The sequence below is a fragment of the Mustelus asterias genome, chromosome 13, assembly GCF_964213995.1.
Source record: "Mustelus asterias chromosome 13, sMusAst1.hap1.1, whole genome shotgun sequence".
NCBI lineage: Eukaryota > Metazoa > Chordata > Chondrichthyes > Carcharhiniformes > Triakidae > Mustelus > Mustelus asterias.
In genome coordinates this window covers 80,563,072-80,574,340 of record NC_135813.1, presented here as the reverse complement: position 1 = coordinate 80,574,340, position 11,269 = coordinate 80,563,072, and the positions used below count along the sequence as shown (strand labels likewise).

The 11,269-nt window shown below is 45.8% G+C and overlaps 1 protein-coding gene across 1 annotated transcript in view; it reads left to right on the top strand.

The window, feature by feature from the left end:
• The first annotated feature begins 7,291 nt into the window (after positions 1 to 7,291).
• dnah10 (dynein axonemal heavy chain 10) overlaps positions 7,292 to 11,269 on the top strand; it is a 268,946-nt gene continuing 264,968 nt past the window's right edge. Inside the window, exons 1-2 of the mRNA XM_078226101.1 lie at positions 7,292 to 7,517; positions 10,587 to 10,679. Coding sequence (XP_078082227.1) covers positions 7,292 to 7,517; positions 10,587 to 10,679 — 319 coding nt within the window. The remainder of the gene's footprint in view (positions 7,518 to 10,586; positions 10,680 to 11,269) is intronic.

Genomic DNA, 11,269 nt, shown 5'->3' with positions numbered 1-11,269 from the left:
TCTGGACTCGCGTTATTTATTTGATGAATGTAACTGATATTAGTTAATAACTTGTGATGATTGAATGCGACCAGTTAGATATATACATACCCCCAGTATGACTTTGCTGTAAAGCTTAACTGATTCCCTCAGTAATCAGAGTCAGCATTGAAGTTATTAAAGCAAATTACTGCGGATGCTGGAATCTGAAACCAAAAGAGAAAATGCTGGAAAATCTCAGCAGGTCTGGCAGCATCTGTAAGGAGAGAAAAGAGCTGACGTTTCGAGTCCAGATGACCCTTTGTCAAAGCTGTCAAATCATCCCACTCTAACCTGTATCAAAGAATCTCCTTAAAATCTACCACTGCCCAAGCTTTCAGTCATTCGACATGATATGTGTTTTAATTTTTGTCTGATGTGCCAAAGCAGTTCACAGGAATGTTTTACTATATACATTAAAGGCACTGCATAGAAGTTAATGTTCAGAGTCAGTAGTTTGAAGACTAAAAATGATGAATACCAAGGTTTTTAACTACTCTCTACCCCTTGTTGCTGTCATCCTCTCTGGTGCCCATTCAAAAGAACAAAGAATAGTATAGCACAGGAACAGGCCCTTCGGCCCACCAAGTCTGTGCCGACACAGATGTCTCTCTACTCTAATCTTTTCTTGCCTCTACGTGGTCCATATCCTTCTATTCCCTGCCTATTCATGTATCTATCCAGATGCCTCTTGAATGTTGTTATAGAATCTGCTTCCATCACCTCTTCTGGCAGCGTGTTCCATGCATTCACCACCTTCTGTGTGAAAAACTTGCCTCTTACATCTCTTTTAAACTTTTCCCCCCTCACTTTCAACCTCTGCCCCCGAGTAATTGACCCTAGGACCCTAGGAAAAACACTTTGACTATCCACTCTGCCCAAGCCTATCATAATCTTGTAAACCTCTATCAGGTCCCCCCTCATCTGCCGATGTGCCAATGAAAACAATCCGGTTTGTTTAACCTTTCTCCATAGTCCATATCCTCCAAACCAGGCAACATCCTGGTAAATGTCTTCTGCATCCTTTCCAGTAGAGTGGCGACCAGAATTGTACACAATACTCCAAATGCAGCCGCACCAAAGTCTTATACAGCTGCAACATGATTTTCCAATTACTATACTCAACGCCCTGACCGATGAAGGCCAGCCTGCCATACGCCTTCTTGACCACCTTGTCCACCTGAGTTGCCACCTTCAGGGAACTGTGGATCTGCATACCTAGAGCCCTCTGTATGCTAATATTTCTAATGGTGCTACCATTTACTGTATGCCTTTCCTTCTGCAGTAAACCTTCCAAGTTGCATCACCTCACATTTGTCCGGGTTAAATTTCATCTGCCACCTTTTGGCCCGCGTCTCCAGCTGATTTATATCCTGTTGTATCCTCTGACAATCTTCACTATCCGCTACTCCTCAATTTTTGTATCGCCTGCAAATTTATTAATCAGACCACCTATATTTTCCTCCAGATTATTTATATATTACAAACAACAGAGACCCCAGCACTGATCCTTATGGAACGCCGCTTGTCACAGACCTCCAGTTAGAAAAGTACTTTTCCACTGCTACTCTCTGCTTTCTATGCCCAAGCCAGTTTTGTATCCATCTTACCAGCTCACCTTGGATCCCATATGACTGCACCTTCTGTATCAGCCTGCCATGAGGAACCTTATCGAAGGTTTTACTAAAGTCCATGTATATCTGATGCCCTGTCCTGGTCAATTTCTCTTGTCACTTCCTCAAAGAACTTGATCATGTTTGTGAGACACGACCTCCCCTTCACAAAACCATGCTGCCTATCGCTAATAAGTCTATTCCAGATGTGAGTACATCCTGTCCCTAAAATCTTCTCCAATAATTTCCCACCACTGATGTGAGGCTCACAGACCTGTAATTTTTCAGATTATCTCTTCTGTCCTTCTTAAACAGAAGAACAATGTTAGCTATTCTCCAATCCTCTGGTACCTCGCCTGTGGCTAAAGAGGGTATAAAGATTTTGGCCAAGGCCTCAGCAATTTCTTCCCTCGCCTCTCTGAGTATTCCGGGATAGACCCTATCTGGCCCTGGGGACTTGTCCACCTTGGTGTTTTTCAAAACCTTCAATACCTCATCCCTTTTTATCTCAACATGTCCTAAAATGTCAACATCCTCCTTTCTGCATAGATTCAAGGGGTTAGACATGCAAGGTTTTTATCTTGCAACTCTCGTAACAATCTGCTATGCCACCCATCTCGAATTCTAAGCTCCAATCAACTAAACTTTCCAAAAGAGCCATCAGTTTTGATATTCAACAATTGAATAAAAAACAGAGACAGAATATTTGAATGAAAAAAGTGTCTGGTTTGGATCTGTGGCCCTGCTTCACCTGAAAGCATAATGCAGTTAGATATTCACTGATTATTCAATTCCCCAACTTCTAAACAGAACTTTAAACATATCAGACCAGGTTTGCAAACAGCATTCTGATGCCAAGAGTGACATATTGTCTACAAAATACATTACAGTATGTTCCCCTAATGTTACCACTAATCTGTTTTAAACTACAATATATTTTCCAATATAATTGTTTAACTAGCCCATAATGAAATAGAATCATTGAAATGTCTTGAAGAAGTTTTCAAATTGTAATTTACAGAACAGTAAAAGAGGGAAGATTGGATAGGTTGGGGTTATTTTCCTTGGAAGGGAACAAAGAAGGTTGGGGGTGTCTTAGAGGTGTACAAAATTATGAGGGGAAGAGATAGAGTGGACAGGATAAAATTGTTTCCTTTGGTGGAGAATTCTAGAACTTGGGGACATAGATTCAAGTTAAGTGGCTGTAGGTGTGGAAGGGGTATGAGGAAGAAGTATTTTTACGCAAAGGGTGGTGGGTGTGATGTTAGTGTACCTTTTTTTTATATCATGCTCTCTGCTGCTCACAGCCTCAGCTGATGAGGTTGATGCTGGGTTGTCTACTCAGAGCCCTTTTATTGCTCCTTAAGTGGTTTAAATGGGGGTTGTTTAAATTTACTTTGGGAACTAGTTTTATCACCCTGCATTGTCAGGAAAAAGAATGGTTGCAGGTCAGGTGACAGGAGAACTTTCATTTTCAGTTCTGAGCTGCAGGTTTTAGTTTTAGAAGTGACATCAAGCTGGAAAGAAGTGTGTCTCTCTCTCTCCCTGGTTTTGGAAATTCTGCTGGCTAGCTGAAAGCCTTCCTGGAGTAGAAGGTCTGCTGTTGGTTTGACTAGAGTGTCTCCCTAATATTCTGGGAGGCTGTTCTGAGTGTATCAGGAGAATTGCAGCATTCATCCAAAGGACTCAGTTCCAGTATCACGTGAGCATTAGCCTTTGCTGTTTTAAACCTGTGGAAGGGTTTTTGGTTTATGGGATTGGTTTGATTGGAACATCTTGGATATCTTTGTTAAGGGTTATACATTATTGTGGTTGTTTTGTTTTTGTTTGTAATTGGTGAAGGTTATTGTTAATTTTCTTTCCGTACATGTTAACTATATTCTTAAACTTTGTTTGATAAAAGCTCCCTAGTGGGTCATTTGAATCATACCTGAGGTGAAACATATCATGCTTATCCTAGCCAAATTCAAGATGCAAAACCTATGATCCAGGTGGGTTTCATAAAACACTTCGGAGTTTCTGACCCGAACCATAACAGTGGGTGTCTGAAATTCGCTGCCCGAGTTGGTGCTGGAGGCAGAGACCCTAAACTCTTTTAAAATGTACCTCGATCTACCTGAAATGCTGTAAGCTACAGGGTTAAGGGCTGGCTGCAGGAAGGTGGGATTAGAAAGGGCACCTGGGTGTCCTCGGGCTGGCATGGACAAGATGGGCTGAATGGCTTTTTTCAGTGCTGTAACTTTTCTATAGTTCTATGGAATTCTATAGTTCTATGGAAATGCAGATTTGCTTTTTACTGCAAGAGTGCTGGAAAAATTCAACAGGCCTAGCAGCATGTACAGGGAGAGAAAACAGAGTCAAATTTCAAGTCCTTTTGACTCTTCATCAGAAGTAAAAGGAGGGAAGATGTGTTGGATATTTGTTATGTATTTAAAGTGGATGCACCTCTTCTTGGTATAACATCACGTGATCTGTGGCGATGTAAGCAGAGGGATTTGGGGATTTTTGGGTCTCTTCCATCTTGGATGGACTTGGAACGAGCAACATTTCCTTAATAAAACCTGCATCGAGTTGAACTTTAACCCACTGGTGTGGCACCTCATTACTTTTCTTTTGTGACAGCTACTGATCGATATGTAGCAAAGAAGAAATTGGCGACAAGAGTCAAACCCAGCTCCAGATTGTAAAGTCAAATGAAGGGAAGGAAAAGAAACTCTGATGCTCTACAAAAAGCTTTAGAAAGAAACAAGAACAGTAAGTAAGAAACAAGGGTTAAACTTGCTTACCATTCAATAAAGTGGGTAAAATTCCAAGCTGCAGAGACTGCACACATGGCAAAGCACAACGAGCTGCGGGGACAGAGACTGACAGATACAAAATGTCTGTGGGATCTTATAAGAGAAGTTACTACTGGAAAAAATGGAAAAGTTTCAGGACAAGGGAAACTGGCAGTGTTAGCTAAGGTACTCTTGCATTGTATGAGGAAGAGGAGGAAACTGAAGGAAGTATAAAACCTAGAAGCTGATAACCAAAAATGGAGGGAAAGGTAGCGCCATGGATTTATTTGATGAGGTTTGAGAGACTTGGAGTTCATACGGAGAAAGATTCCAATATTATCTCCAAGCAAATCAAGTACTGGATGACCTAAAGATTGTAATATTTTTCCATTAAATAGGAGGCAAAATGTTTACATTATTACAAAGTTTAGCCCATCCAGCAAAGCCCTGAGTTAAAAACTGAGGTGAACTGACGATGGTCTAAAAAGAGTAGTTTTCACCTAAACAGCTCATTATTGCAGAAAGTTAGGTTCTACCGCTGAAGTCAAAAGCATTTCAGGTTTGTGGCGACCTTATGAAGTCTGGCTAAATATTGTGAATTTGGTGTGATGCTGATACTCTTTGCGATGGCCTGGTGTGTGGACCTTGGAATGAAGCTGTTTAGAGAAAGCTACTTATGGAAAGAACATTGACCCTGAAATCAGCAGTGGATATTTCAATGTCAATGTAACTGAGACGGGGCGAAGATTCACAAAATGGACTCCACGAAAAATAAGTCTTCAAAATAAAGTAAAGTTTATTTATTAGTGTCACAAGTAGGCTTACATTAACACTGCAATGAGGTTACTGTGAAAATCCCCTAGTTGCCACACTCCGGCACCTGTTCAGGTACACTGAGGGAGAATTTAGTACGGCCAATTCACCTAACCTGCACATCTTTGGACTATGGGAGGAAACCGGAGCACCCGGAAGAACACACGCAGACACAGGGAGAACGTGCAGACTTCACACACACAGTGACCCAAGCCGGGAATTGAACCTGGGTCTCTGGCACTGTGAGGCAGCAGTGCTAACCACTGTGCCACCGTGCCGTCAGAATAATAGGCATGTCACCGATATGTACAAGTTGGACACTCGGCAGAGGAAATGCTGGAGGAGGGACAACAAGTGCTAGAATTGTGGCTAAGGGGGCCATGGACACAAGCTTCCTCTACACCTAAAATGTGTAAGAAAAAGAAAACACCCAAATCTGCAGGAAGAATCTACCAAATGTCAGGTGAAGATGAAACCACCTCAGAGCCTTCAACATGTCATTGATGAAGACGAACATCTCGCCAAGGCCATCCCCACACCCCCACTTCTTGCCTTCAAACAACCGCACAACCTCAAACAGACCATTGTCCGCAGCAAACTACCCAGCCTTCAGGAGAACAGTGATCATGACACCACACAACCCTGCCGCAGCAACCTCTGGAAGATGTGCCGGATCATCGACACTAATGCCATCATCTCACGTGAGAACACCATCCACCAGGTACACAGTACATACTCTTGCAACTCGGCCAACGTTGTCTACCTGATATGCTGCAGGAAAGGATGTCCCGAGGCATGGTACATTGGGGTGACCATGCAGACGCTACGACAACGGATGAATGAACACTGCTTGACAATCACCAGGCAAGAGTGTTCTCTTCCTGTTGAGGAACACTTCAGCGGTCACGGGCATTCGGTCTCTGATCTTCGGGTAAGCGTTCTCCAAGGTGGCCTTCACGACAATGCAGAATCGCTGAGCAGAGACTGATAGCCAAGTTCCGCACACATGAGGACGGCCTCAACTGGGATCTTGGGTTCATGTCGCATTATCTGTAACCCCCACGACTTGCCTGGGCTTGCAAAATCTCACTTACTGTCTTGTCTGGAGACAATACACATCTCTTTAACCTGTGCTTAACCCTCTCTCCACTCACATTGTATCTTTAAGACTTGATTACCTGTAAAGACTCTCATTCCAACCATTATCGTATAAATTGAGTTTGTGTCTGTATATGCCCTGTTTGTGAACACAACTCCCACTCACCTGAAGAAGGAGCAACACTCCGAAAGCTCGTGATTCCAAATGAACCTGTTGGACTTTAACCTGGTGTTGTGAAACTTGTTACAAAAGAGCCATGGCAGGGTGCACTTACACTATACTGGCCAGCAGAGGACTAACGGTCATGGCCCCGCCCCCTCCACTCAAGCTCCGCCCCCGGGCTCCAGCCCCACCCCCTCTGCTCAACTCCGCCCCCTCTCCAGCCCCACCCCCGGGCTCCAGCCCCGTCCCCTTTGCTCCAGCCCCGCCCCCTTTGCTCCAGCTCCGCCCCCTCTGCTCCGCGCCCCATAAGCGAGCGGTACCTGCGGCCCGGTCAGTTAATATCAGCGTTAAACATCCCCTCAGATATTGACCGAGATTTATTGATTGATTTATTGACTGATTGGGTCTCCGGGTTGGAAATATTTATAACGCTGCGGAGCGGTTTCCATGGGAACGGGCGAAGCATCGGAAGTAGTGCGTTTGGCGTCTCCATGGAAACGCGACTCTGCGCGCGCCCTGCCGGTTAGTGCGCGTTCCCGAGTCAGCGCTCCGCGGTGCCGGTGATTGCGGGCTGTCAGCGCGCCTCCTGCTCCCGGTAACTCCCTGTTTGTGCGCGCCCCCGGCTCGGTAAGTCCCGGTTTGTGCGCGCCCCCGGCTCGGTAAGTCCCGGTTTGTGCGCGCCCCCCGGCTCGGTAAGCCCCGGGTTGTGCGCGTCCCCGCCCCGGTAAGTCCCGGTTTGTGCGCGTTCCCGCCCCGGTAAGCCCCGGGTTGTGCGCGCCCCCGCCCCGGTGCGCGCCCCCGGCAGCATGATGTCTCTGGATGACCCGCGCCTGGAGTGGATCCGGGACCGGGTGTATGAGGCGTTCGGCATCACCGAGCCCGACTGCTTTGAGGAACTGGTGAACCGGGAGGACGGCATGCAGGAGCTGGTCATCCTCAAATTCATCAACGACACCCACGGCGAGGACAGCTTCTCCGCCCTGCTCTTCTTCAGAGGCACCCGCATCGAGGAGCAGGAGGTGGAGGTGGAGGAAGGTGAGAGGGCAGGCTCTCTAACCCCTCATCCTAACCCCTAAACCCTAATCCTGACCCTTACCCTAATCCTGACCCCTAAACCCTGGCCCTTAAACCCTGACCCTCACCCCTAAACCCTTACCCTAATCCTGACCCCTCACCCCTAAACCCTCACCCCTAAACCCTCACCCCTAAACCCTCACCCCTAAACCCTGACCCTTACCCTAATCCTGACCCCTAAACCCTGACACTTAAACCCTGACCCTCACCCCTAAACCCTGACCCTTACCCTGATCCTGACCCCTAAACCCTGACCCCTCACCCCTAAACCCTAACCCTCACCCCTAAACTCTGACCCCTACCCTCATCCTGACCCTTACCCTCATCCTGTCCCCTACCCTCATCTTGACCCCTAAACCCTGACCCTTACCCTAACCCTCACCCATAAACCCTGACCCTTCAACCATCACCCTTAAACATTGAACATTGAATACAGGAGTTGGGACATCTTGTTGAAGTTGTACAAGACATTGGTAAGGCCACACTTGGAATACTGTGTACAGTTCTGGTCACCCTACTATAGAAAGGATATTATTAAACTAGAAAGAGTGCAGAAAAGATTTACTAGGATGCTACCGGGTCTTGATGGATTGAGTTATAAGGAGAGGCTGGATAGACTATGACTTTTTTCTCTGGAGCGTAGGAGGTGATCTTATAGGGGTCTATAAAATAATGAGGGGCATAGATCAGATAGATAGTCAATATATTTTCCCAAAAGTAGGGGAGTCTAAAACTAGAGGGCATTGCTTTAAGGTGAGAGATACAAAAGTGTCCAGAGGGACAACTTTTTCACACAGAGGGTGGTGAGTGTCTGGAACAAGCTGCCAGAGGTAGTCGTAGAGGCGGGTACAATTTTATCTTTTCAGACTGGAGACCAGTTACCAGCGGTGTACCACAAGGATCAGTGCTGGGTCCTCTGCTATTTGTGATTTTTATCAATGACTTGGAGGAGGGGGCTGAACGGTGGGTCAGTAAGTTTGCTGATGACACCAAGATTGGTGGAGCAGTGGATGAGGTGGAGGGCTGTTGTAGGCTGCAAAGAGACATAGATAGGATGCAAAGCTGGGCCGAAAAATGGCAGATGGAGTTTAACCCTGATAAGTGCGAGGTGATTCATTTTGGTAGGACAAATTTGAATGCGGATTACAGGGTCAACGGCAGGAATGTGGAGGAACAGAGAGATCTTGGGGTTCATATCCACAGATCTCTGAAGGTTGCCACTCAAGTGGATAGAGCCGTGAAGAAGGCCTATAGTGTGTTAGTGTTTATTAACAGGGGGTTTGAGTTTAAGAGCTGTGGGGTTATGCTGCAACTGTACAGGACCTTGGTGAGACCACATATGGAATATTGTGTGCAGTTCTGGTCACCTCACTATAAGAAGGATGTGGAAGCATTGGAGAGAGTGCAGAGGAGATTTACCAGGATGCTGCCTGGTTTGGAGCGTAGGTCTTATGAGGAAAAGGTTGAGGGAGCTGGGGCTTTTCTGTTTAGAGCGGAGGAGGATGAGAGGTGACTTAATGGAGGTTTATAAGATGATGAAGGGATAGACAGAGTGGACGTTCAGAGACTATTTCCTTGGGTGGATGTAGCTGTTACTAGGGGGCATAACTATAAGGTTCATGGTGAGAGATATAGGAGGGATGTCCGAGGTAGGTTCTTTACTCAGAGAGTGGTTGGGGTGTGGAATGGACTGCCTGCTGTGATAGTGGAGTCGGACACTTTAGGAACTTTCAAGCGGTTATTGGATAGGCACATGGAGCACACCAGAATGATAGGGAGTGGGATAGCTTGATCTTGCTTTCGGACAAAGCTTGGCAAAACATCGAGGTCCGAAGGGCCTGTACTTGCTGTACTGTTGTATGTTCACCCTCGCCCCTCAGCCCTAACCCTTACTAGAAACCCTCCTCCCTAACCCTAATCCCTCACCCTAACCCTCACCCTTAAACCCTCCTCCCAAACTCTCACCCTTGAGCCCTGACCCCAAACTCTCACCCTTAAGCCTGACCCCAAGCCCTCATCCCTAAAACTGTGACATCCAAATGCTGACCCCTAACCCCCCCACCCTTAAATCTTTACCCCAGATTCCTGACCCCAGAACCATAACCCTAAACCCCTTGCCCAGCTCCAAACCCTATAATCCAATCCTGATCCAAAACCTTCAACACCCTAACCCTAATGTATCCATACCAAGGAACAGGAGGTAGGGGTTAAGATGGAACAGGATCCCTGATTTCCTAACCCCAACTTGCATGCATTCTCTGCTAACAGTCTCTTATGTGGAACCTCAGTGAATACCTTCTGGAAGTCCAGATGAATAACATCCATAGACATTCCTTCACTTACCTGAACGCTTGAAGAAATTTGGTGAGGTTTGTTAGACATAACTTGCCTTGTGCTGTCTCTCTCTGATTGGCTGATAGTCGAGTGGCTGCATACATGTTGGAGTGAGATGCATCAGAATGCCCAGTCGTCCCTGACCGATGGCCCAGACAGCATTGATGTCTGGATCTCCACTCACACTGCAAGAAAGGCTTGGCAAATGCTTTTCCATGACTTTCCTGTTAATTCGTCCCTGGCATATACGCCTGCTATATAACTGCTACATCAAAGTAACAAAATCACAGGATAGTATTGGACAATGATTGTGATTATCTACACAACTGTCCTAGTGGCATCAACAGAGCAAACACATTCCAAAAGAGAAAATGCTGGAAAATCTCAGCAGGCCTGGCAGCATCTGTAAGGAGAGAAAAGAGCTGACATTTCGAGTCCAGGTGACCCTTTGTCAAGGGGATGCGGTTGGCAGCGGACAGTTTGTGTGTGCCTGTTTTACGGCTCCAGAGTGCCTGAGAGGGGCACGTTGGAGCACTGTGATTTTCTGTTCCTCTCTACCTTGGGACATGCATTTCCTTTTGTCATAACACTTACCCTTCACTGTGTACCTACACCAGACATTAGAAGATAATTTACAAATCTTGTATGTTAATTCATTCTACGACACGATAACTATTTCTGTTATTCTCCACAAAGAGTCCAGTGAGGCAGCAAGTGACACTGAAATCACAGAAGTTGCTGATGGAACAAAAACTGATTTGCCAAATGCAGGAGAAGCAGAAAAGACTGGTGAGTTTTAGAAAGAGTTATGGTTGTATATAGTCTATGGGCTGTAGTTTTATGCCCTGCAAAACGGAGTCAGTGGAAACTCAGTGTAAAAAATTAAATTTCCTGCAACATCTGCACGTTCTTTGAATAGAGCTGCCCCTGATCCTTTCTGAGGTGTACTCGCATGAGGACAGCCCCAACCGGGATCTTGGGTTCATGTCACACTATCTGTAACCCCCACCACTTGCCTGAGCTTGCAAAATCTCACTAACTGTCCTGTCTGGAGACAATACACATCTCTTTAACCTGTGCTTAACCCTCTCTCCACTCACATTGTCTGTACCTTTAAGACTTGATTACCTGTAAAGACTCGCATTCCAACCATTATTTTGTAAATTGAGTTTGTGTCTTTATATGCCCTGTTTGTGAACAGAACTCCTCACCTGATGAAGGGGCAGCGCTCCAAAAGCTAGTGGCTTGTGCTGCCAAATAAACCTGTTGGACTTTAACCTGATGTTGTGAGACTTCTTACTGTCCTGATCCTCTCACCAGTACATGACAAGAACTTGTTTGATATCTTGGCTTCTGTTTTTGGTTTTGTTTCTTTCATG